The sequence below is a fragment of the Motacilla alba genome, chromosome 1, assembly GCF_015832195.1.
Source record: "Motacilla alba alba isolate MOTALB_02 chromosome 1, Motacilla_alba_V1.0_pri, whole genome shotgun sequence".
In the NCBI taxonomy this organism is placed as follows: Eukaryota; Metazoa; Chordata; class Aves; order Passeriformes; family Motacillidae; genus Motacilla; species Motacilla alba.
This window is the reverse complement of record NC_052016.1, coordinates 3834260-3860532: the sequence shown is the minus strand read 5'-3', so window position 1 is coordinate 3860532 and position 26273 is coordinate 3834260. Positions and strand designations below refer to the sequence as shown.

The 26273-nt window shown below is 42.6% G+C and overlaps 1 protein-coding gene across 2 annotated transcripts in view; it reads right to left on the bottom strand.

Moving 5' to 3' along the window:
* Nucleotides 1-26273, bottom strand: part of KCNJ6 (potassium inwardly rectifying channel subfamily J member 6) — a 161003-nt gene that overhangs the window by 23256 nt on the left and 111474 nt on the right. For both annotated transcript variants that reach the window (XM_038150104.1, XM_038150113.1), the window contains one exon: nucleotides 13454-14374. In XM_038150104.1, the coding sequence (XP_038006032.1) occupies nucleotides 13454-14374 (921 nt within the window). The remainder of the gene's footprint in view (nucleotides 1-13453; nucleotides 14375-26273) is intronic.

Below are 26273 nucleotides of genomic sequence, written 5' to 3'. Positions count from 1 at the left end.
GCAGTGTATTGTTTTGTTTTTATTTATTACATTTATAATTTTCTTAGTAAAGAACTGTTATTCCTATTCCCATATCTTTGCCTGAGAGCCTCTTAATTTCAAAATTACAATGTGTCGGAGGGAGGGGGTTTCCATTTTCCATTTCAAGGGAGGCTCCTGCCTTCCTTAGCAGACACCTGGCTTTTCAAACCAAGACAAAGGATAACTCAGCATGTGCCCACAGCAGCAGGAGCAGCTGGAGGGCAGAGGCAGCAATGTTGGGTTGCTGCTGAAAGGTTCTATTCTTGTTCGAAGCAGGTTCCACCTCTGAAGCAGGTTCCCCTCTGCTCCTCTCTTTCCTGCCCATCCTGCTTTTTGGAGCACGGCACCTGTGCTGGGCTTGTCACTGCTTTCTCTCTGTGGGATCGACCCAAAGCCAAACGAGGCCAAAAGACTGGGATCTGAGCATTTCCCCCCCTCAGAATCTCATTCCAATGTGGGAGAAAAGCACATCACGTGCAATTTGGGTGTTCAAATTCAGAACTTGAGGTACTGCTCACACTTTTTTCGTAATCAAGTGGTCTTTCATTCCATTGTTCTAATATGTGACAGAGAGGAAAAAGAAAACCTGCACCAAGCCCTAATAAATAGAATATCTGAGATAGATTTAGTGGGATATTTTTTGGTCTGCATGTCAAATCTCAGTGCAGTGATTATGCAAAATCCCTGGTGATGACGTGGTTGGACTTGACTCAAAGCAACAAATCTTTCTGCTGATTTAGTGAACTCAAGTGCTCTCACATGCCCTGAAAACTGCTCCAGCCCAGGATCTTAGCATCTTGAGACAAAAAAAAAAAAATGTCCTCTGGGCAGCACCAAGGCCTTCCAAAAGGCTGTGTTTTACCATCAAAATGCTTTTGTGCCATAAACAAACCCTTCTGCACCAGCAAATTTCCTTTTCTCCTCCTTGACAGACTTGTGCAACTTTTTTACTGGTAGGAAAAGAGGATAAAGCATTTTCAGTACAGATTATTGTTTATATTGAGCAGATACTTCCTTTCTCAGCACAATTATTGGTCTCTGAGTCTACAGTGGAGGAATTGGTTGATATTAAACCTTAACCCAAGTGACAACCACGAGGTGCTCTGTGTTAGCAAGTGAGTTTTGATTTATATCAATCCCTCTGTTTTCCTCCAACCTTTCTTCCCACACATCCACAAAAAGAGTTCGAGGTTGCTTTTTTTTTTGTTGCCTGGGATTTGAGTGACCACGTGTATTTGAGTGGCCTCCCCTTTCCTGGTGTTTATTGCAGTCTTATGAACTCAGAGGTTTTCCAGCAATCTGTGGTTCAAAACTCACTGAGAAAATCACATTTCTTCCTTGACAGACTCCAACTGTTTCCAGGGTTTCTTTAACATCAGGCCTTTGGGCTCACAATAATGAAAAAAAGCGAGATTTTACAGCCTGGAGAACAGAAGGGAACTACCCCAGCACAAATAATACCTTTTTACAAGATTTCCCAGCCTGAGCTGACTGTAATTACACGACATCTATGGAAAACACAGTTGCTGCCTAATGCCACCACCTGCTTGGAATATCCTCTTTATATCAGCATGGTTTCATCATTTCCTTGTAGTGTGATGCCACAGGGTCTCATGATAAACACTTTATGACATATATTATAAACACCAGCATGGATTAATAGCACAACCTGCATTTTCTGGGCTTTCACAGCCCCAGTTGCACACTAAGTGTCATTTTTGTGCCACTACACCTGCTCCTCCCGCTATTTTCTTCTCCTTTTGTCCAAACAACCCACAGGTATGTTGTGTATTTTGCCCATTTAAGTAAGTTATGGCCATCCTCCATGAAATTGCTTTAAAATGGATTTTTTCCTTATCTTCTCCAGTCCTGCAGTAAGTAGAATAGTGCAGAGAAGGTTTGTGGTGCTGTGTTCACCTGGAAGGTGTGTGGCTGAAGGGAACTACTCTTCCTGTGTCATCCCTGGGCTGGGGATCCTGACATCATCCCCCTGCCTGGGGATGCTGACATCCCCCTGATTTTTTTGGGGAATGAGGCTGCAGGATGCTACTCCAGCTGCCTCAGCACTGCCTGGAGTTCTGGGGATTCCATGGGGTCCCTCCTGCATCCCTGAAGGACAGTGCACAGATTTTGGTGTCCTCACATCTCCCAGGTGCCTGTGGGAAACTGAGGCTGTGTTGAGGGAGGAAAGAGGGGCCTGGTTACCTGACACGGATGATATTGATAAAATATTGTAAATCATAGAATGGTTTGTGTTGGAAGAGGCCTTGAAGGTCATCCAGTGCCACCCCTGCCATGGCAGGGACACCTTCCCCTGTCCCAGGCTGCTCCAAGCCCCAGTGTCCAACCTGGCCTTGGGCACTGCCAGGGATCCAGGGGCAGCCCCAGCTGCTCTGGGAATTCCATCCCAGCCCGTGCCCACCCTGTGCCATGGAACAATTCCTCATTCCCAATATCCCATCTAACCCTACTCACTTCCCTTTCTTTTTAATTCTTCCCCATTTTTTCTCAGTCCCACAGCTCCCCTTTACTCTCGGCGCAAATCAGCCACGAATTTTCACCTCCATCTTGGCTGCTGTTGCATCCCTGGGGATTTGTTTCAGCCCCTAAAGGATGGACAGGCCCATTTTGTGCTGCCCTCAGGCTGTTCCCATGTCCCAGTGGATAAAGCTGGAAATCAGAGCTGGTTGAAGAGCGAGGCTTCAACAGCACCAACTCCTCATGGCCTGGCTGTGGTGCAGCCCTCGGGGGGAGGGTGCTGGACAGAAATTGCTCTGATTATTTAAAGCTTTCTGTGCATTGGATTCTGGCCACTTTGTAGACATCAGTAAAGCTTGACTGGTGTCTTTTCCCCATCAGAGGTCCTTTCCAGCACCAGAGGCTCTTCAGAAGACTGCTTTGAAATACTAGGATTCTCTGTCTCCTGGGTCCTGCTAGCAAGAAGTGAAGGAGTTTAATCTGCACAAAAAATTCCAGGGGAACTCCTGGATATGTCTTAATTTATTTTTCTTATCATGTTACTCTGTTCTGCTGGGTGTGATGTTTACAGAATATAATGAGAAGAGCTTTAGGAGAGGTGTGATCTCTGCCTTGGCTGCCAGAAAGAGAATCAGCCCTGAGATCTGTGTTTTCAGAAATCTCTGCTGCAGTTCTGTTACCTTTCCAATGGAATTCTTAGCCCATATTGGTAATGGACCTGCTACACCTGCTGAAATTTTGGCTTTTGGTTCCTTTCTTGATGACAGATTAAGCATCAAACCACAGGTGGAAGATGGACAGTGTGGTGGGAGGGATGAACTCAGAACCCAAGGAAGGGCAAAAGAGGAAGGAGAACTTCCATGGTCTGAGAATTTTTGTCCATCCAGTGTTTCTATTTGCCATGGACATTTGTACAATTAAATATTCCAGGTTTGTTGGCTCTGTCCTTGTGGAATGTCTCTTTCCATCCATCTGCAGAAGGGACAGAAGAGAAAGCTCAGGGCTGCAGGACAGATTTCCTGAGGGAAGGACTCCCTGTGTGGATTCACCCTTTCTCCCGTGGCTGTGAAGCCACCTCAGATCTTGCAAAGCCAAAACTTCCAGTGTGGGTACTTTATCTAGATTATAAACATTCATCTGCTTCTAACCTTCCATTTGCCTCTTAATTAGAGCCTTAATTGCTTCTTCTCTGAGACCATTAAGGAGCTGACAGGCACTGCACAGCTCAATTCAGTCCTTTAGGGTCCTAATTCAGAGGCCACCAGAGACTGAATCCTGCTCCACAGGTTTGGGAGGGCTTTGGATCAGGCTCAAAACTGTACATTAAACCTTGGATCCACACTGGGAGGGGATGGTTTTGGACTGAATTTCTATCACTGGTGGCTTTTGAATGCTTGATGGGTATTTCATATCCCTTTGGAGGGTAAAAGAAGATGTAGCAAGGTTAAAATTCGTGTTTTATGTCTCAAACCTTGGATCTTGACTAATTATGAGGGGTTTAAAATCCTGATTTAGAAAACCTCCTCCCCTTCACAGCTGTGGAGTTGTGGCTGCTGCCTTTGAAGCAGATTTTTGGCCAGACAAGAACCTTCGACTGCCTCAAAACCTTTGGCTTTGGACTCTTCTACACTTTTTCATGGCATCCGTCACAGCCCTATTGGCAGCTAGAGACTCATTGCTGCACTTAATATCTCAAAAAGTGGCTAATTTGTTGTCTTCCCACTGGAGATTAATGGAAACAGAATTGGAAAACTATGAAAATGGATGGGGTTTTTTCCCCACTCTGGAGATCTAAGTGTAATAAATTAATACTTATGCAAGGTTGCAAAAAAAAAAAAAAAAAAAAAAAAAGAAAAAAAAAGCTAATGGCTGGTTAAAAAAATGTGCCAGTACAATTTAATTGGAGTGGCTGACTCATAAATCTTTTAATCTTTTTTTGTTCTGGTGGTGCCTGGCAGCTCTGCCACAGTCAGATGTATTTTTTTTAGGGGAAGCCCCCCCTGCCCTTCTCTCCCCGGTTCACATTGGTCTGCAGCAGTCAGAAATGTGGAATCAAAGTTGTCAACCTTGATGTTGCTTAAGGCTCCCCCCAAAAAATCTGGAATGTCCTGTTAGACACAGTTGTGATGGTGATAATGATAATAATGATAACAATGATAATAATGATAATAATGACAATTCAGCAATTGTTTCTAGCTGGGTTTTTGCTGGCAGCTGGAATCACAGGGAGCCAGGGAGAGAGGAGCAGGCAATCCATGGCCAATCCATGCTGGACACTCATCTCAACCTCCAGAGGGGCAAAAAGATGCCAAAGATGCATAAACCACCATTTCTTCAATGGTGACACAGGAGAACAATGAAAGCTCTGAGCCGGGCTGTGAATTTTTCAAAGCCATTCAATTCTTCACAGCTATTAAAAAAACCAAGGAGGAGCCAGCTTGGTGTTTTATAATCACAGCCAAATTTAGGCTGGAGGGGATTTCTATCCACTTTTGTGATATCAGGCATATCCTGATATCCTCTTGGATATCCTCACCCTCTTCCAACTCTGTCCCTGACAAATCTCTGGAGCTTTGGGTCCCCTTTTAGCCTTGGCCCCTGCCATGGAGAGTCCTTCAGAAGAGATTTGGGCTGCTCTGAGCTCACTTTGCTCCTGGTGGGAGACAAATGCTGATCAGACCTGCCAGGGGAAATTATTTGTCCAGTTCATCACTTTGTAAACTCAAACTGCTGGGGGAAGCCTGGGAGGAGCCTACAAAATACCTCAGAGTGTGAGTTACCCTCCTCACTACTCATTTCTGGGAAGTTCATGGAATTCAGCCAACTATTCCCTCTGAACTCATTTTTCTAAATCAAATTTCAGCATTCCTCAGGTATCTCAAACATGTTCCTCATAAGCACTGGAAATTTGGTTTTGGAGATCTCTTTGCTTTTTGCTTTGTTTTGAATGTTTCTTTAAATCGGGTTTCTTTTTGGTCCAAGTTATAAGAATGGGATATCTCACATTCAACAATCCTGTATTTATTAAAATCCCATTTTTTTAAGCTAAAGATTTCTGCCACTCTACAGAAATCCCAACTAAGGAAAATCGCCAAAATCAGGAAGAAATCTTGGAGAGAATTGTGACTTTCTTTAAATCATTCTTGGGAATATTGGGAATGAAGGAGAGGAAGTGAGTGAGCAAGGGCACAGCAGTGAGTCCAAACTTTGTCTGATTTTCCTTGGAATGCTGTGATTGAGACCACTGAGATCACTGCAATTCTTTGTGATTTGTTGTCCCTTAAATCCCTTCAGGACTTTTTTCAGAGGCTTTGAGAATCCCGAGAACTGTGCCACGATGGGAGTTTTTAGTGTTGGCAGCTGCTTTCTAGAATAAAAAATTAAAACTCATAAATTTTCTGTATTTTTTTCATGTCCTTTATGTAGCCAGTGGTGTTTCTGCAGTCCATAGCCTTGTTCTTTTTAATCTATCAACTGCTGAGTTTGAATTTCTCGTTTAATTCACAACTTTGCTCATTCTTTAAACTTTTAGGTCACTTTTGGCTTTACAGCTGCTGCTCTATTCAATTTTGTGAAAACTTTCTGCTGAAGGTGAATTATCTTTCTGCTCACATTCTTTAGAAACAGATGTAAATATTTGTAATTTTAGAGGGGCCTTCTGGTTATCAGGGAGTGTAAAGCAAAGTGATTCCAGACACTTTAACCCTTCTTAAAATCCTGTGATTCCAGACACTTAAAATCTTCTACAAATCCTTCATTTTATCCTTTATTTCAATTCAGGGAGACAGGAGGAAAGAATATTATACAGCTGGAAGTAGATAAGCACCAAGGGGAGAAGTGAGAAGATCTTTTAGAAATATGGGAGGGAGCAGAGTTCAGCAAAAATACTTCCCAGGGTTTTGAACTGCAGGCTACCCAGACAGACTTCATATCTGGAAATCAAGCTGAGCAAACAAGGTAATCAACATGAAAGAATCAGTTCATTCCAACAAAATTCCAGGGGTAAGACCCTGCCCTGACTCAAATCCATGCTGGGATTTCACCACCATTGTCTCCAGGCAGGTAACAACCCCGGATGACCAAAAGTGAAAGTCTAAAATTAGAAATACCAGCAAAATATTTTGTTTTCCAGAAAAATATTTCAATGCTGACCCTTTTCTTGCACTGTTCCTGGAGCAAGGGGGGGAGCTGAGCATGCTCAAGTTCCTGGTGTCATCTTGGGAAGTGCTCTGGAATGGAAAAGGCACTCCAGTGGCCCCCAGCACATCTCTGAGGCGCTCAGGAATCACATCTGCACTCAGAGAGCAGGTGGAACATGTTCAGTGAGCTAATCCTGCCTGGGGAATCCTCTGACCTGGAAAAGGCTGGGGTGCCCTCTGCAGAGCATCCTCCCTTCGGTTTGCCAGGTGGGGATTGTGTGGGACACGGGCACTGGTCCCCCTGTCATTCCCTGGGGTCTCAGCTGGGTCTGGAGCTCCAAGGACTGAGCAGGAGCAGCTCTGCAGTGCCTGTTCCTGGGCTGAAACTGCTGGGAAACTTCCTTTGAAATTAGGCTGGAAGCAGAGGAGATCAAGTGCCTGGAATCACAGGAAGAGTTTAAATGAATGAAATAATGGGATTTTAAGAAGAGTTTAAGTGTCTGGAATCACAGAATTTTAGGAGGAGTTTAGGTGTCTGGAATCATGGGATTCTAGGAAGAGTTTAAATATCTGGAACCACAGATCTTAAGAGGAGTTTAAGTGTCTGGAATGATGGAATTCTAGGAAGAGTTGAAGTGTTTGGAATCTCAGGATTTTAGGAAGAGTTTAAGTGTCTGGAATCACAGGATTTTAGGAAGAATTTAAGTGTTTGGGATGACAGGATTTTAGGAAGAAGAGTTTAGGTGTCTGGAATCACAGGATTCTAGGAAGAGTTGAAGTGTCTAGGATTACAGGATTTTAGGAAGAGTTGAAGTGTCTGAAATCATGGGATTTTAGGAAGAGTTTAAGTGAATGAAATCACGGGAATTTAAGAAGAGTTTAAGTGCCTGGAATCACAGGATTTTAGGAAGAGTTTAGGTGTCTGGAATCATGGGATTCTAGGAAGAGTTTAAATATCTGGAACCACAGATTTTAAGAGGAGTTTAAGTGTCTGAAATCATGGGATTCTAGGAAGAGTTTAGGTGTCTGGAATCATGTGATTTTAGGAAGACTCTGCTGGTCAATGATAAGGATGCCAGCCCAGCTTCCCACTGTGCCTTTCTGCTTGGAAAACAGGAGCAGGGCCAGAGTTAAAGTGAATTTTGGGATCCTGTCATTGCTCTGGCTGCGGAGATAAGGAGCCCTGCAGGGAATAACCTGTGTAGGCTCAGCAGTGATGAGCAAAGACAGGATTTTGAGGCACCTCTCTGTGCTTGGCCCTGGTTTAGGAATGAACAATGTTGACAGGGGAGGGTGGTGGGAGTGTGGAAAGAACTGGGACCTGCCCTTTCTCCATGCCCAGAGAGACTTTGAAGGGATTGCAAAGACAAGAGGTGCAAAATGAAGCTCTTCTTGTGCAAGTCTGATATGTGGTCAGCACAGAATTATTTCATAATATCTGATCTGTTAGGTAATCCCTAAATACCTGTCTTCTAGAGATCTTACCTTTTAATGAGTTACTGCTTGAATCTGAATATTATATTTGAACCCTTAGGGCTGAGGGAGCAGCTGGAGTTGTGAAGAGCTGAGGAATTCATTGGTGAGAAAGGTGTGAGAGATGGACAAAAAGCCATTCTCAAACATTCATAACAGGTTTGCAAAGTACAGCACTACCCAGAGAATAAAGCTGTTAAACAAATGTGTAATCCCTTTTCCCTGAAAGTGAGATACAGCAACATTTTAGTTGAAATACTCCTGATCAGCCTCTCCTTTTTATTTCCCACAAACACCGCTCCCTGATTTCTTGCTATTCCTCATAGTTTTGACTATTGTGAAATTGTAATTGCCTCCTTTAAGTCTTACAATCCTCTTCAGCAATGAAACTCATCTTTTCCACCTGTAGAGAAATCTTCCTGAAGGAAACAACCCAATGAGATGGGAATTCCTTTCCCTGCTGGCATTTAGAACTCCCCTCCTGCTAATGCCTATAATTTTCTGTGTGAGAATAATTAACGATGGAATGCTTTGTTAGACTCGGTAAAATCAAAATGGGATGGAAGTGAAAGGAATTGCTGGCAACTCCAGGGAAGTGGGGATGTGTGAGAAGTGAAACCTTGTCCAAGTCTAGCACCCAGCAGCAGGAGATGTTAAAACTCTTAAAATAGAAAGGAAAGCTGCAGGCTGGAGAGCCCTTGTGCTCTGATCGTTTCTGGAATGAAGATGATCCAGTTTGGAGCAGAAGCCACTTGTTCCTGACCCTGCTTAAACTGCATTTCAGTCACATCCTGGAACACAATGAAACCCCAGGATTTTGTTCTTTGTCTTGCAGAAACACTCAGGTGGGAGAAATCCTGGTGTTTTATTTCCTGTCACCTGCATGCCCTTCAGAAGCAGTTGGAGAGGATAAATATTTCTTCCTTGGAGAGCAGTAGAAAATTCAAGTGAGAAACTCTAACCCCAGCAATGTTTATTTGGAGAGCGAGCAAAGTCTGCTGAGAGGTTTTGAAGGGTTGGAACTGCTTAAATCTATATCAGAGATTTGCTAGGACTGGGCAAGGCTAAGGGGTAAATATGGCACTTCATCCCAGAGAAATCAAACCCACAATAAACCAGTCAGTCAAAGGGGCTGTAGTGAGGAGGGGAACAGCTTTATACAGTATTTGTCGGGTTGATAACACTGTTTACTGTATAAATTACCATCCAAGTGAACATTTTATTGCTTCACACACATGTTTTCCACAGCTGGCAAGTGTGGTTGTTTCTGTGGCTGTGAAACCTTCTGCAGATGCTGCTCTCAAAGCTGCCCCAGTGTCAGAATTATAAATGCACCCTATTCTGAGTTTATTTGTAAAATTATCCCTCTGAACCTGAAGTTCTCTGGCTGGCTTTGTTGCTTGTTTGTTTGTTTGGGTTTTTTTTTGACAGCTACAAACACGCAGATAATTTTCTTTCCTTGGAACTGTTCAATGCTCAAATGTTTATTTTTAGGCAGAGGGAATTGCCAGAGTGTCACCAAGTGCATCCCACTGGCCAGATACAACTTCACAAGTCTTGTTCATAATTTTTCTCTTTCTCATCATTTCCCCCTCCCTTTTTTTTTTTTTAATCTCTCTCTCTTTGAGCTTATTTCTCTCAGTTTCTCTTCCTATTGTACACTACCTGACCTTCCCACTACACCTTCCAAATTTAAAAGGCTTTCCTTTTCTTCTTATGGGTCTATTTCCTTATCAAAATGATACATTTGCAAGACTTGCTTAAATTTTTAAAATACCTACTTTGCTTATGATGATAAGACTTCCCTTAGAAATAGATTTCACCAGGTGAAAAAGACTTTAAAAGTTTAAGCCTATGGCTAGGATTCAATTATCATAAAACATTCCTAACTGGAGATTATTTTACATTTAAAACTCTGGGAAATGGGGGCTGCAAAATGTGGAAATACCAGCTGTGTCCTCCAGCTGCCGTGAAGTTTGGTTGGATTTTTTCCTCCCATTCCCCAAGGCTCCTCAGTGATTCCACAGCAGCCTAATGTGTTTTTGCTGTCCCAAAATCAATGGTTTTCGACACTGGAGAGAGGTGCACCACCATCAAGAAAAGCACAGAGATAAATCTTAGCAAAAATTTTATCCTTTGAATGTAAAGAGATATTTTTGAATGTTGTTGTAAACAAATAAATCAAGAAAAATGCATGTTGAAAGGATCCATAACAAATATTTTTAAAAACCAGCCTTATTTTGAGTGTTTGATAGTGCTGGATGAAGGAGTCAGATTGACTTCTTGTTTTTGGAAAATGCCTTGCTGAGGATTCTCCCTCAAAGTGATTTTCATGGCAGAAAGAATGGGAATAACCAAGGTGTAGGGATTGTCCCTGGGATAATACTTCATTACGTGTCTTAGAAAAGGCACATCCACTTCTTTTTGCATCTCAGGAAGTTATGGCAATGCTTCCATGGGGAATTAAGGGGTCCTTGAGTTGAACTTTTTGCTGAATTTTAATTTGGTTCATTATTTTAATGTCATTTAAGGAAATGCTTATAATGTCATTTAAGAAAATGCATTATTTTTAATTTCCTGTCCTAACACACAATGCAGAATTTCCATGACAATCCATAAAAATTGTGTTTCATACAACAGATAAATGTGATTTTGGAGCACTTAGGGTGGAAAGTATTATAAATGTATTTACCTGTTGAGTCAAATTTAAGCAGGATCAATAATTAATAACAATATTAGCAAAGGTTTACCCTTATCATTTCCCATTTTATTTCTCATTGAAGCTGTGTCTGAGTGGGGAAGCTCTGAAAACAGATAAAGGTTTGTTTTCCCTGCTCAAATTTGGGAGTGACTTTTCTGATGGATGACACAACCTGATGACCTCAGTCTGGTTTGGATCCCTTTAGCAATGACACCAAATGAGGACACTGCTGTAGGTGACATCACATTTTCCTGGCTTCAGCTTTTATAATCTTGGATTCCATAACTCTGCTGACAGGAATGCAGGCTGGGCTTTGCTGCTGGGAGCAGCTTCTTTCCCTGCTCTCACTCCGCAGCAGCTGGAAGTAGGAAAGGTGAGTATTTGACTGCCTAAATTGGCTTTCAGTATTTGCCAGGATGCAACGTGTAAATATTTGTAAATTAAAAGAGTGAAAATTCCTAGTGCTGGTAGAAGGTTGGCCTGATTGTACCTTCAACAAAAAAACCTCAATGCAAGGGGTCAAAGCCCAGCACAAGAAGCTACTACTGCACAAATATGTTTTAGAAATTGCGCTGGTAATTCTGACATGATTTGATGCCCTCTGCTCATATCTCACTCAGCAGGAGACTCTCTACCCAAACAGAACAGTTTAAAATGGGAAATGGACCCATCCAGTGCAGGGGAAACTCTTTAATCCTGGATATCTTCCATGGGTTTTCAAATCACTGCATTCAGTTTCTCTCTTGATAAGGACTGGAAAGGTTTGAGATAACGACAAATTTGATTTTATCTCAAACTCTGCCAGCCCAAGCAGACTGAGGGGTTTTGTGCTGCAGTGGAGGCTGGTGATGGCTGAGTGGGAGAGGTGGCCAGGCCAGAGCAGCAAAGAACACTCCAGAGAGCCCTGAGGTGTGCAGGGGGGAAAATGAGGTGAGAGAAGGGGGGATAGAGAGAGATGAGACTCTAAACCAACAAATCCACATTTGCTGCACTGCAGAAATATTCTGTCTTTTGATCTTGTAGGTGGTTTTGGTGAGACATTTTTTTATTCTTCCACTACTTGCCAATCACTTTGCTGGAAAACACAGTGTTCAGCAAACCTGAAAATATCCCCCACCCCCTTGGGATGTCAAGTTCCTTCAGCTGCAATTCCGAAGTCTCAGGATGGTTTCAGGGAACAAACAGCAATTTCCTCATTGTCTCACCCGAAGGTGATGCAGATGTTTGAAATCTCGGTGCCTACTGCACAGATCAGGAGCACTAAACATTTCATCTTGATTTCTTTTCAGTACCACCTACTTCCTGGAAAATTTGGAAGCCTTGCATTTACCACTTCAAATCCCCTGCCAAGTTCCTTTCAGTTTTTTGTTGTTTTTTTTTTTTTTTTCCCCTGCTCCATTTTTGTCTCACACGTTTATTATATGGTGACAAATGCAGTTTTCTTCTGACACCACATAATAGATGTGTGAAACACACACACATGTTCTAGTAAGAGACTGCTCTTTATTTCCCAGCTCCAGTTGCAAAACATGAGTCAGGGTTGGAAAGGTTGTGCCTCTGTCAGAGCTGTGGAATCCACGTGCTCAAACTTTCCTGGGTTTTGCTGCAGTCGTGGGGGAAAATGGCAAATCTCATTCTTATATTTCTATAATCAGTGTTTTCTCCTCCCCCAAGCACATCAAATCTTCATTTTATAATAGCCATTCCCATGTGTTGATTATATTTACTCATTTCAGGCATTGATGCTGTTATTAACAGGAAAAAAAACCCTCCAGCTTCTAAAACACGCATAAAAGTACCCTCCCATAATTCTGGCTTTAATATAAAAAAGAAACATTATTTTAGTGGTGCATTTGCTGTGGATTTCAAGCACTTTTTTTTTTCCCCTGCGCCAAGTGGTTTCTGCTGTTCTGCTGCATAATTGCAGGTAACAACCACCCAGCATCTCCACAAGACTCCGGTGACACAACATTCCTTGTTTGTACATCCCAGCTTCCAGTGTTCTGTGCACTCCTCTGGGGGCCCCAGTGAAACACCAAACCAGACGAGACCTTTTGTGAGCTAGAGTGGAACAAGCCCCACGTTACAAGTTAAAACAAAAACCAAGGAAAATGAGCAGGCAAAAAAAAAAAAAAAAAAGAAAAATAATAAAGAGAGAATTGAACACATCATCACTTCCTACTGGATCCAGCCTTGGAATGCCACAGGGCTGGCAGTTGTTCTGCAGATACCCAGGGGTGATTGGAAGCAACAGGACCATGGTGCTTCCACATTAATCACAAACAGAGTTTTGCATTGATTTTTTTTTTATCCCTAAGCAATTTTATCCCACAAGGTCCCTGTGGTTGAGCTGCTCCTGCAATAGAATGACAAATAACTGGGTGACATGCTGTGAAAAATTTAGAAAATGAGAGATGCTATCCCATTTTCCAAACAGAGCAGAAACAACACTAATTCCGTTAGGCAGGATGGAACAGACAATTAAACTGGGCATGCTTTTAATTTTGAAGCTCACCAGAGAATGGACGCCTTTTTCAAATGTAACGACTGTGGAAGTGATTCCTTTAAAATGAAGCAAAACCACTGATTTTCCTTGCTAAAATTAAAGCATTTACCTCATACAAAGTATAAGAAATGTTACCTGTTGCCTCCACCATTCCTTCTAGGATTACAACAATTTCTAGCTCCTCTTTGGGCAACTGGGCTTTGGAAATCTCCCAGAAAGGACTCTGCTGGTTAATCTCATGGCTGATGATCAGTGGTGAAACCAAAAAGAGACGATCATCCCCTGTGTAATAACCTACGTTGATATCTGTCTGGTTGAGTGGTATAAATTCCCCCTCCTTTGTCTGTTTGGATTTGATCAACTTGGCTCGTATTGATGCCTCTACAATGTGTGAATTCCTAAGGTCTCCTACTCGGAACATCAGACACAGCTTTCCATCCCGCATGGAAATGACTGCGTTTGTAGAAAAAACCAAGGTTTCTGCCCTCTTCTTGGGTTGGGATATTTTCACAAACATGCAGCCAACCATGAAGGCGTTGACGATAGAACCTAGGACAGACTGCACTAAAAGCAGGATAATTCCCTCGGGACACTTGTCCGTGATGACCCGGTAACCGTACCCAATGGTGGTTTCGGTCTCGATTGAGAATAAAAAGGCTGAGACAAACCCATTGAGGTTGCTGACGCAGGGGGTCCACGTGCTGTCCCCTATGTGATCCATGTCCCCTCGCATGTAGGCAATGAGCCACCAGATCATGCCGAAGAAGAGCCAGGTCACTGTGTAAACCATGACAAAGATCAGCAGGTTGAACCTCCACTTGAGATCCACCAGGGTGGTGAAGATGTCAGTCAAGTACCGGTAAGTCTCTCTGACATTCCCGTGGTGGACGTTGCATTTCCCATCTTTCCGAACGTACCTCTGGATTTTCCTCTTGGCACATTCTTTGCTGATGTTTTTTGGCAGATCCTCTCTCGCTTGTTTGGGCAACTTAGGTTGATGGATTGTGACAGGGCTCTCGATGTCCTGCTCCATTGAGTCTTCTTCCAGGACGTTGGCTGCCATGGAAAACAAAAAAACACGGAAAAGTCATTATTCCTCTTGTTATTGCTCTAAGTCAACACACAACCTTTTCCTGTCCTAATCAATTAAATTATCATCCTTGTTCTTTGCTAACACAAAAATCGGATGCCAAGCACCCTCATTTTATTGCTCCACAGAAATAAAATGAAAGCAAACTCTTGTTTCTTATCAGGTCATCCTATCCACACCCATATTTAAATTCAGTAAGATGGGTTTAGGGCAGATATTCCTTCCCCCCTCGCCCCTTTGCAGTTTAATGAATGAAATTTTTTATGCACCAAAAAAGATCTTATGGAGATAAAAGATATAAATGAGGCAATGGATTCACTTGGGGGTGAGCAGAGAAAATGAGCTATTGCTGAGCTATTTTTTTCCCATCAATTGCATTGCTGTGGGGAAAGTATTAAATAAGTTCAGGAAGGTTTTTTTTTTTTAAAAAGCCAACAGTTTTTAGAAAAAAACCAATCCTCTTCTTGTTGAAGGAAAGTTGTAATATCTATCAAGAGCAATTCAAGCACACTTCCACAGAAAATCAATGTCTTGCTGATAATGAGACAAGGAATTGTGTGTCCTTCTCCCAGCAACGTAAATCCAACGGTACTTCAGATTTCATTTGATTTCACTGTGCCTGTGGCCTTTAATTCAAGTGTACCTTGTCCTCTAATGATCTGGGCTTTTCTTTTTTAGTTTCCCAGCCTTTAGAGATAAATAGCTTTATTATTGTTGTGTGCCAGGGAAAAAAAAGAGTGCACTGAGGAGGAGAGTGGTTTAATCGAATGTGTTTTGCATGGAGCACATGGTGAGGTCTGGGGTAATTGTTGTTTTCAACTGAAATCCTACTGTTTTCTGGGGCTTCTTCCTGCAGGAATTTCAGCTCTTGAATTCCTAATTCTTTCCCTTCTGGCTAGCTGCTGTCATTCTTCTGCCAGACTGTAAAGGGAGAAGTCTTCTGGTGGGTCTGCCCAGGTACTCGACTCTGAATACAGAATTTCAGAATGGTTTGGCTGGGAAGGGACCTTAAAATCACCCAGTCCAAGCCTCATGCTATGGTCAGGGACACCTTCCACTATCCCAGGTTGCTCCAAAACCTGTCCAGCCTGGACTTGATCACTTGCAGGGATGAGGCAGCCACAGCTTCTCTAGGCACCCTGTGCCAGGGCCCCATTGCTCTCACAGGGAAGGATTTCTTCCCAATATCCCATCTAAAAAGCAGCACTGCTGTGATTTTGTACCATTCTTTATGGAGTGTTGCTCTCAGTTGGGTCAGTGTGGCTCTACAAGTCTTTTTCACTCCTAGAAACATGTGCTGTGCAGCAGATGCTGTGTGGAGTCTCACAGCACCTGCAGCTTTTTCATGACGTGCAGGTTCATCCCTGTAGAGAAAGATTACAGACCCTTGCAGAGTTTTATTGAAACACCCAGAGGGAAAAAGGCGTTGTAGCCCAGTTGTCTTTCCTCCTGACCTGCTCCTCATTCAAAGAAAGTCTCAAAGCCCTACAGAAGCACAGGATCTGAGAGCAATTCCATGTTGTAAGGCCGTGCCCCCCATCCTGTCACCTTCTCAGTTTGCTGTGTGTCTCAGGAGAGCCTTATCAGGGCTGATGGCAGTGGCAGCACTGGGAGCTGTGTCACAGGGCCCTCAGTTCTGAATGAACTCCCCCAGTCAGTGACAGTGTGCCTGCTTGCATTATCCCTGATGCTGGGCAATGCATGACAAAACACAATCAAAAGGCATTGCAGGGCCTTTGTGAGGCAGACTTAAGCCAAAGCCAGAAAATTTGAAGTTAAGGTTTCACATTTTATGCTCAGCTCTCCGTTGTGCCTAAGGAAATTCCAGTCCACAGGAGTTATCACATCACGGCAGCAACAGAATCCTCAAATAATTATGAACAACCTCTGAAGGCTCTGGCTTTTGAGGCTTTATGTTAAACTACTAATGCTGATATAATGGGGTTCATTATCTTTCAGGCATTATGAATAATTTGCTTTGCTTTCCCAGTCAGAGCCTGGCATGGACACAGAGACCAGGAGTGGGAGAATCCCGTTGGTTTAGAGAATATTCCTTACTCCTGGCCCTGCTGTTAAAGGGAATCATGTCCCAAACCTCCCTGTCTGAGCATCTCTTACCAGAAACTATCCTGGGAGGGGACCCAGGTGCTGAGGAATGTGAAGGGACACCCAGGGCTGCCCTCCCACCACACCACTCCTGCTTTCCATGTAGTGTTTATTTCCTATGGAACTACTTTGAGCAGTGAAGCACCTTTTATTCAGACAGCAAATTTTTACTGATGCTTTCCAAATGCACTTTGTGGATTTGTGCATCACAACCAGCCTGACCTGGCTTTTCATGAGGGAAGGACCACATTTTGTCAAGGGTCCGTGGGTTTTGTAGGAGCAGGGAGCTGCTGTCACAGTAACTGGGATCAGCTTGTGACAATTCCAACGTGGGATGGTTTTTCTTCACCTGGAGAAGTTGTAGTGGAGCTGGTTCTCATCTGGCTTTCAACGGGGGCAGCTCTGGACAACAAACCCAGTGTTTAACCAAGGTGTCTCTCATTACAGCATTTATTTGACACTCTTGCAGACACTTCAATCTTCCTGAGGGCATCTGGCCATTTCTAAACTCTCCAGGCTCTTCCCAGGGCTGTCATGTCTCAATTCTCAATCTCTGAGAGGAAAAATTAAGGTCAAGATTTTTTGTCTTTTTTTCTTTTTTTGCAAGATGTCCTTTCCTTCTTTCCCTCACCCAATCCTGCTGTGAATGAATTCCTTTTTGGAGAGGTTTCTGGATCAGAACCACAATTGGTTACCCTCTCCTGGACTGAGTTTTTACTTCAGAGAAAGCCTTGGGAGCCACAATTCCCAAAATAAGTGATCCAAAGGTTATGCATCTGTGTGTTTCCATGGAAATGCTTGATGAATAAGTTTTAAACACATGGCAGGATCCCTGCTCACCACTGAGGCTGAGGAACAGCCACATACTGTCAGTGCCTTTGCCACAAAATACTTTGACTAATTATATTTTACTTGATATCGACCCAATTAACTTCTGCTGTTTATTTCATCTAATTTTCCTTTTGGTTACATAATGGCTGTCATGGATCCAGGAACAGGGGAGTGAGTAGCAGCAGCCTCACTTGAGAGCTATTTTTGCTCTCTCTGCTTGTCTTCCTGACAAAAACATATACATATTATTAATCTGCACAAAAAAAAAAAAAAAAAGAGGAAAAAAAAAGTATTTCTGAACTCTTCCTCCTCTCCCAATAAACATTATGTTTGTTTGAACACAACAGCCAGGTAATGAGCCAATCCATGCCAACTGGCCAATTTAGAGGATTCTGTTCAAATGATCTGCTTTGGTTACTCTCTCTGAGGCAAAACCTACAAGACATGTGAGATTTCAGTGATTTGTTTAATTTCCCAGAAAATGACAAGGAGTTCTCCTAAACAAGTCCCAGAATAGTTCACTTGTGTTCTGGCTGTGGCCAAATTAGCTATTTAAGTGTGCCCAGACCTATTATTTAGCGTGGAGGGTAAAGAGTGGTGTAGCCCACACTTGGATTATTGAACTGCAGTTGTTTTCCAGGCAGGTTAATGTCATACAATCTGCCAAACAGGAATAATCTGTGTCCTGAAATGGAGTCAGGAATTGTGTGTGCTCAGTTCTGCACTGGTCCAAACCATGCCAGGAGCTTTTGAACTGTGCCAGTGCTCAGAACATTTTAATTTTCTAGTAAAATCGCAGCAAATGTTGTTGTCATGTTCTTGTCTACTCCAAAGCAGCACTGGAAAGGCACAGTCCTGATTTTCCAAGCACATCCTTTTATTTAGAGCCTGTAGAACAACATGAAACCAGTGTCAACAACAGAACAGGACAGGACACACTCTCTCCCTTTGAGGCTGCGAATGTAACACATCACTATAACCCTTAAGCAACCATTTTATCATCAACAATGTGATTTTTGGTGTATTTTGGTAGTGCTGCAGAGAACTTGTTGTAGTGCTGTGCAAGCACAAAGCAAAAGGAGGAGCATGAAGGGCCTGCTTGTCCAATTTAAGTACCGTAAGCCTATTTTGGTTGTGAATGATTTGGAAAATAATGAGGAGTTTTAACAGAGAATCTTGCAAATCATAACTGACCTTTCTGTAACAGAAGCTGACCTAGAAAGTTCCGTGGACGTTTCACTGCAATTTAGTGATTTTAACTCTTGTAACACAGTTGTGAACATTTCGTGGGCAAATTCATTGAAAATGTCCTAATTTCCAAAATAATTTACAATCTAAAAATTGCTCTCATGGGCTTTACTGCATGTAGAGAAATGTGTTGAGCAGACACTGTGATTCCTGTCTGCCCCCCCTTCCTGGTGGGATGAGGGTCGCTTTTAAGTGAATATCCAAGTTTGGCTTTTGGGAAGTCTCAAGGGTTTTACCTCTCATTTGCTGTGGTCCCCAACCTCCCTGGCACTACATCCATCTGTGGAATATTTGGCAGGACCTGGTGGTTGTTTGGGCTCCCCTGTGGGGTTGTTGGGCTTTGCACAGCACAAGGAATTTCTTGTAGCCTTCAACACCCTAAATCAGCGTTGTTCTGTTTCTGCTTTTGATTGCAGTGGAAGAAGTTAGACAAGGAGAGATTTTGGAATGCTTTGCCTCATCTCCGGATGGCTTTTGTTTCAGAGCTCTGCAAAAACTCGTTTGTGATGAGCGCAGGGGGCACAGGAACACAGGAATTCTGGGAATAGAGGGAGATTTGTCCGTGGGATAAGGCCAGCCAGATAATCCACACTGCAAAGCGCCACAAGATATGAGGAGAAAGAGTCTTGTTTAGAGAAAAAAAAGTGGAGTCTTTTGTGATCAGCTAACAACTCTAAGCAGTCATTATCACAGAACACAGATTCTTTTCCCTGAAAAAGAAAGGAATTAGGATCTGGTCTGCACTGTTGAAATCAATGCAAGTTTGTCTGTTCACTCAGCTGGAAGCACTGCTAGGCCTCACTTTGAAATTTTGGAGTGCTCAATAAACACTGACTTGGCAAATCTCTTCAAGACCCAAATTGCATCTTTGCACCCATGGAATCAGAAACCTAATTTCAGAGGGAGCATGCATGTGACTGAGATTTATTTCAGCAGCAGCTTTCACTAAAAAAGACATGAAATGAGATATATTTATGATTAGAAAAGAGTCTGTAAGGATGATACTTTGTTTTTTTTTCACATTACCTGCTTCATCACTGCCTTCTAATCTAACTTGATAAAAATAATGTTCTACTATTTTCATTTCTTTTAAGCCTGTACAGCTGCAAGAAATCAGTCTGAGTAACACTTTGTGTCTCTGCAGTACAAACATTTCCATTCATTCCTGATTCTTGGCCCTTTTATTATAGAGGGTGGAAAATGAATATGATAACTCAAATTTAAAAACACATGAGTCCATTTTTGGTAGTCATTTGACCTTGTAGTTTTTGTCTTGGATTCTAACCAATTTTATTGCAGAATTTACCACTGAAGGCTCCAGAATGCTGTTTTTACATCTGCTTTGCTAAATTTATCTTCATTTGAATCACAGGCAAGCCAAACAGCCGTGGCTGGGTAACATTTGTGGGGCAATGTAAGAAGTCTGCACCTGGCCGTAGGAAGGTTGTGAACCTGCAAAGATGTGCAGAGACAGTTAATTATGAACATCTTCAGCCTTTCACAAGACTGTGGGTCCCAAATTGGATTATGAAACTTGTTTGCTCCCTGAAGCCTGAGCTCTTGGAGTCAGCGTTTATTCAGAGCCATCTCTGGAGCAAATGCCTGGCACTGAACACAGATTTCTGGAGTAAGGAGAGGTTTCCTGTCAGATTAGTCTTTTACCAGGTTTTTAGCTCCTAGAAAAGCTTGAGCTCGAGCTTCAGAGCAGGTATTTTTGTGTCCAGGGCTAGGTTGGATGGGGCTTGGAGCAAGCTGGTCTAATGGAAGGTTCCCTGCCCTTGGAACTGGATGATCTCTAAGGCCCCTCCAACCCAAACCATTCTGTGAGTCCATGATTCCATAATGTCCTTGTCCTGTCCACAACCATTGCAGAAATCAGACCCCTCAGAGCCCTGATTCCTCTGACAAGGTGACAAAGCTGAGGTAAAGCATTTTTTGCACTCGGAAAATGCTTACTATTGTCAGTGCTGCTGCCAGCAGAGGCACAAGGACAGCAGCAGAGACAGCCCAGGTGTGCCAGCCTCAGTTGTGCCACCTGGCAACACCAGAGCTAGGCTCCTCTCTGGTATTTCCATGTGTCAAACTAGTGCCAGGTGCTGCCAAAGGGATAACAGGGATCATTGATGGATCGTGGTGCTGCCAGGCCTTAGCAGCTGTGTCTTAAGTTAGAAATGGGGGTGTGTGTTCTATTTCCATCTGTCAGAGCTGGGGCAGTTCTCTGCTGTTCATGGGGCAGTTTTTTCTTTATCTCTCCCACAGCCAATCCTCCCTCCAGGAGATCTCTGCTGTCCATGGCCAGTGAGTGCCCCTGCATGGCTGAGAAAATTCCATCATCCCATGGGGAGATGCTCTGCCCAGGGCAGGAGCCAAGCATTCCCACCTGGATCCAATCTGAGCCTGGAACAGCACAGCAGCCTTTGCCCCCTGCATTCCCAGAGGAGCAGCTTTCTCCTGCCCTGCATTCCCAGAGGGAGAGCAGGCCCATCTCCAGCAGCCCTGGAGCTGCAGAGGAAAACTCCAGCCTTGTGCAGGATCCCTGCTCCAGCAGAAGCACAGCTGGCACTGCAGGAGGGCTGAGCCACCATGGAATGGCACTGCTGCCACCACCCTGACACACAGGGGCTCAGGGCCTGTTCTGACTCTGGCAGTAGCTTTTTTTGTTCACACTACTGCATTTGTATTTTTAATTTTCTTAGTAAAGAACTGTCATTCCTGTTCCCATATCTTTGCCTGAGAGCCCCTTAATTTCAAAATTATAATAATTTGGAGGGAGGGGGTTTACATTTTCCATTTCAAGGGAGGCTCCTGCCTTCCTTAGCAGACAGCAGACTGTCTTTTCACACCAAAACAAGCTGCAAGTCTTGGCCACACGTTTGCCTTCTGATGCCTCTGGGTCAGATGTGTCTCCTGACTTGCTGCAAGGTGTCCTTGTCTAACATGATCCCTGAGACTGCTTTTTCCAGTTGCTCAACTCCAATTATTTCTATCAGTTGCTATCAGATGTCTGAATGCCAGAATTTTTGTCAGCTACAAAATTTCTTCAAAAATCCCCTGAGAACTCAGCTTTTCTTCTCCATGGGGTGTACTAGGATAAGGAGAAGGCATGAAAGGCCTGTATTGACCTTGTTGTTATCACTATTAAACTGTGTTTATATGCTTTAACTGCTAGAAAGAATAAATAAATTTATTCAAAATCTGCTTAAATCAGTGAATATTCTGGGTTGTAAGGAACCTCTGAAGGTTTCAACGTGCTTCTCAACACAGAACCAACTTCTACAGAGTGCACCTCTGAGAAGAGTAGGGCTTCGTCTGCTCTGTAGCTACATTTTTGCACCTGAGCTCAGCCTTCGAGACAAGTTACATGAGGGCTGGTTAAATCCTAATTTGTCCATGTATTCTCTTTATTGATTACATGGAAAAAGAGTATTCCCAACTTTTGTGGGAATTGATTCTCGAGATTTTTATCCTATCACAATTGTCCCACTGAAAACTCTGGGAATAGAAATGAGCTGATCAGCTGAGCTATTTTGTGTCGATAATTCTGGCCCAAACATTTCACACAGATTTATTCTGACTCATTTAATTATTCACTATGTAATATCTCTGATATCTGGGGAGTTCTCCTGGTTGTTTCTGGAAGTGTAAATAGGAGTTTGGCTGCCCTGTCCAGTGGTGATTGTGCTGCTAATTTAGCAAACTGATTGTTTTGGCTTTGGCCCAGTTAGTGCTCCAAGAAAATACCTGGGAATGGTTTGGGAGACAGGATGTGCTCCTATTCAGCAGCATGGATGAGATTGAATCAGATTTGGCTTTTTCACTCTTGTCTGCCAACACAGTTCCACCTTTGCTCCCTCAGACACCTCCACAGGCTCTCATCTCACCCCTGCTTAAAGCAACATAAACCTCTGGCCTGCAACACAGACCTCACCTTGTTCCAGATAATTTGAAGTTGCAAAATAATCACTGTTAATAAACTAATTATGTCTTAAAACCAAGAGAAAGTCCCCACAAGACTTAGGACCAGGTGTTTTGCAGTATGACTTGGACATCTTGGACTGCTTGATCTCAAGGCTGCAGAACCATTCCTGGTTTTATTTAACATTGTAGATGGAGTCAGCTTGGTGGTGAGGCTGGTGCATGTTCCAGCACAAGAAAAGTTTGGAAATCAAGGCAGGCAGCTTCTTAAAGCCTGTGTGTCCAGTTAAGTCTCTCGTCTCCAGAGAGGAGAGACATGCACCCTCTCAAAAGGAGTTATTGTCACCAATTTTCATGCTGGTGGGAGAAGCCAGCCCCTCCTTCCTTGCTGTTTTCTATCCCAACTCTGTTCCTGTCCTTTCCCCCCCTTTTCCCCTGAAGTCAAGGTGTTTTCACTTGAATCTTTGTCCTTGGCATAGCCAAATCCAATATTTTCCTGCATTGCTGAACAACCTTGAGGCAGCCTTGTGCCTGAATATTCACAGAGCTCCTTGGGCAGGTGCTGGAACCACCACACCAACACACTCTGACAGCTCCTTTGCTTTGATCAATGAACTCTCATAAATAAAAGGCAGAGGAATGATGGAGAGGAATATTTTTGGTCAGAAAGGAAGGGCTTGATTCAATCAAGCTGCTGAAGCAGTCGAGTGAAACCAATAACTTATGCAATGGTCTAAGGCTGAGGACCAAGGCCAAGAGCTTCTAGCGCTTTCCTACCAGAAGGGGCAGAGCAGTTTAGATGTTGACAAAGACCTTGGATCTGATCAGTTTCAGGTTAGAGGATATCAGATGACTTTGAGAGAGTTCACTTTTGCTCTGCAAAACATTGTTTGCACTGAATAACCTTTCCCTGGGTCAGGATGGTCACTGGCTGGGGAAAGCCCTGGGTGGGTGCCTTGGGTCAGGTGTGGGTTTGCTACAAAGCAAAGCAAATATTCACCCACTCCTGACTGCCCTTTGATACCGATTTTGCGGCTTCCTTGGGCAGCAAAATTTTGGGAGAGCAGCTCAAATCCCACTGGTAAAGACGAGGTGTTTGAGCTAAGAAGAACTGTCAATTCCTATTTTTTTTTTCCCAAAAATACAGACTACAGGGAACAGAATTACTTTGGAGTACAGATATGTGATTCCTCCTGCCCTCCAATTCTTGAAAGAAGTATGAAAGCATGTCAGAAACTTCCCTCCTGAAATTATATTCTTTTCCTCACTCAGTTTCCAGCCAATCTGGCTGCCCCCAGGACACAGACATTGCCCAAGCATATTGGTTTGCTTGCTGCCGTTACTGTTGCACAAAGTTAAAGAAGGGATTGAAAAGACTGGAAAAATTGAAACAGAAAAGGATAATAATTACTTTTTAAATCTGGTAATGGAGATCTCTTTCTTGACAACTTCCCTGAAGCCAAAGGAGGATTTTAATGGCTTTTCCTTCTATTTCAGGAGAGCAGGATGCTCCTCCTTTACAAAACTCAGGCAAGACTTTAATTTTTACACACTAGAGAAGAAAAATTACTGAAATGTTTCACGTGGATGCTGGGAAAACAACATTTCTGTGGCTTCTGCTGTCCCTCATGGTGGTGACTTGCTAGATGTTCACAGTTTTCTGTTGGCTGAGGTGGCCTAAGATGCAAACCCAAGCTCTGGCATCCAAATGTTGCCTCAAATAATATCTCAGGGGCCAGGCAATTACTCCCCTTACAATTAGTTTATCTCAACAGCTCTTGTGTTCTTTCCATGCTGCTCCTTCACCATTTTTTCAGGTGATAATAGGATTTTTGGCTGCTTTTTTTAAGCTAAATAATGAGGCCATCACTGCCTTCATCCCCTTTTCTCTGTCAGAAGAAGTCACAGTGAAATACAAAGACCTGGTTTCTTGCTGATGATTTCCCCCTTCGTGCAGTTTATAGACTGCAGAGGAGAAAATAACTGAGAAATCAGGCTGGAAGTCACATTCAGAAAAAAGAATTTTTAAAAAAACCCTCCATAATTTCAGCTGGGTCAATGTTTGGTTTCAGGCTGTGGTGTTTTGATAACCTGGAAATGGTGAGTTCAGAATGGCACTTGAGCAATGTTTCCTAAGGAAATGAGCCTTATCCATCACCCTGTCTGGCCTCCTCTGAATCATTTCTGAAACTGTGGTTGGTATTTAGGCTTTTGGATCTCTTTCAGAACTCCAGTGAGATTTTGGAGCCCTCAGAAATACTAAATTCCTACCAATGTCATGAAAACAGGCTGCGTTAACCACACTATGGGACACCAAGAAATGCATCTCTATAAGAGGGAGCTGCAAGAAATAGTTCTTTTTTTTTTTTTTTCTTTCATGAGTGCTGCTGCTCCCAAAGCTCCAGTAAATACTTTTCAGTCAAATATTCCAGTCAAATATTTTTTCAAACTACGATTCTCCTCCATGTCCCTGTGAAGTATCTTCAAGGGGAAAAACCCTTGCTCCTGCTTTGTGTGCTTGGATTTTCCAGGCTGCATCTGCCTGGTTGTCATTCTCTGCCTTCAACCTCAGCTTAGTTTAGGTCAGACTTTGAGGGTTTGTCCACAAAACAATTGGAGTGCAAGGAAATAAAACTGACCCAACTAGTGCTTTTTATTTTTAAGTAAGAATTTGAGTAAACTTATGTTTGGTTTCAATCCAGATTTTTTCCTTACTTTTGTTGAATCTGAATGAAAAAAACTCATATTTTTTTCTGCAATGAGCATCAGCCCCACAGGATTTTGTACTCATTTTATGCCCATCTAAGAAGTTGTTCAAAGATGTATTCACAAAGGACAATATCAGACCCAAGAAGAGTAGAAATATAAGTTAAAACCACAAAAAAAAATCTTTCCATGTTAATAAATAACAACATTCTGTCTTGAAATAAGCAATTCTGTGGTGTCTAAATTACCATTTACTGTGCTATTTCACTTAAGATACATAATAAAGTAAATAGGTCTATATAGTTACTTGAAAAAAATCTCAAAGGAGTTGCTGTGAAATTGCTATAATTGCTCTCATTGCCATTATCCTTTTCTATAGGGATATAAGTAGTGGGAAAAAAAAGATTTAGAAGTAGGGAAATATTTTTTTTTTTGTAAATTGGATTTGATTTGATCAACAGCATTTTCCAAAATACCTTATATGAGAAAATAAATTTAATTTCAAACTTTCAAAAAGGTTTTATTTTGGCTGTGAAATGCTGAAATTCTGGGACTTTTAACAGTAGTTTCATAATTCAGATTTGCACTTCTTTTTCACAGTAATACTTTACCCAACTTTAGGAAAAAAGGTTGCTCAGAAAAATGAATTAAACTCAAAATGGAGGGATTATATGAACAACTCTGTAATCTCTATTTTGAGTGAAGTAGGGGTTTTCTGCTTGTTTTTCTTACTTTGCTAAAAAGTATAAAAGACTTTTTGATTGCCCTTGATTTTTCCTGTAAGTTTTTCTAATCTGGCTAAAAATAATCCATCACTCCCCAGGATTTTTCCATGCACGAGTCACCAGTTTCCTCTCTAAAAATAAGGTCCTTTGAGGGCTAACTGGAACCTTTTGGAAAAAGGAGAAAGATTTGGCAGTGCTGGATTTTCCTGTTACCCCGGATTGCAACATCCAATTTCTTGCAAATATCTGAGGGAGTCTTGATGGCCTTTGATTCTGGGTGGCTGAATGGAGAGTTTAACACAAAAATAAAATGTTATTGTTGAATTTTGTTTTG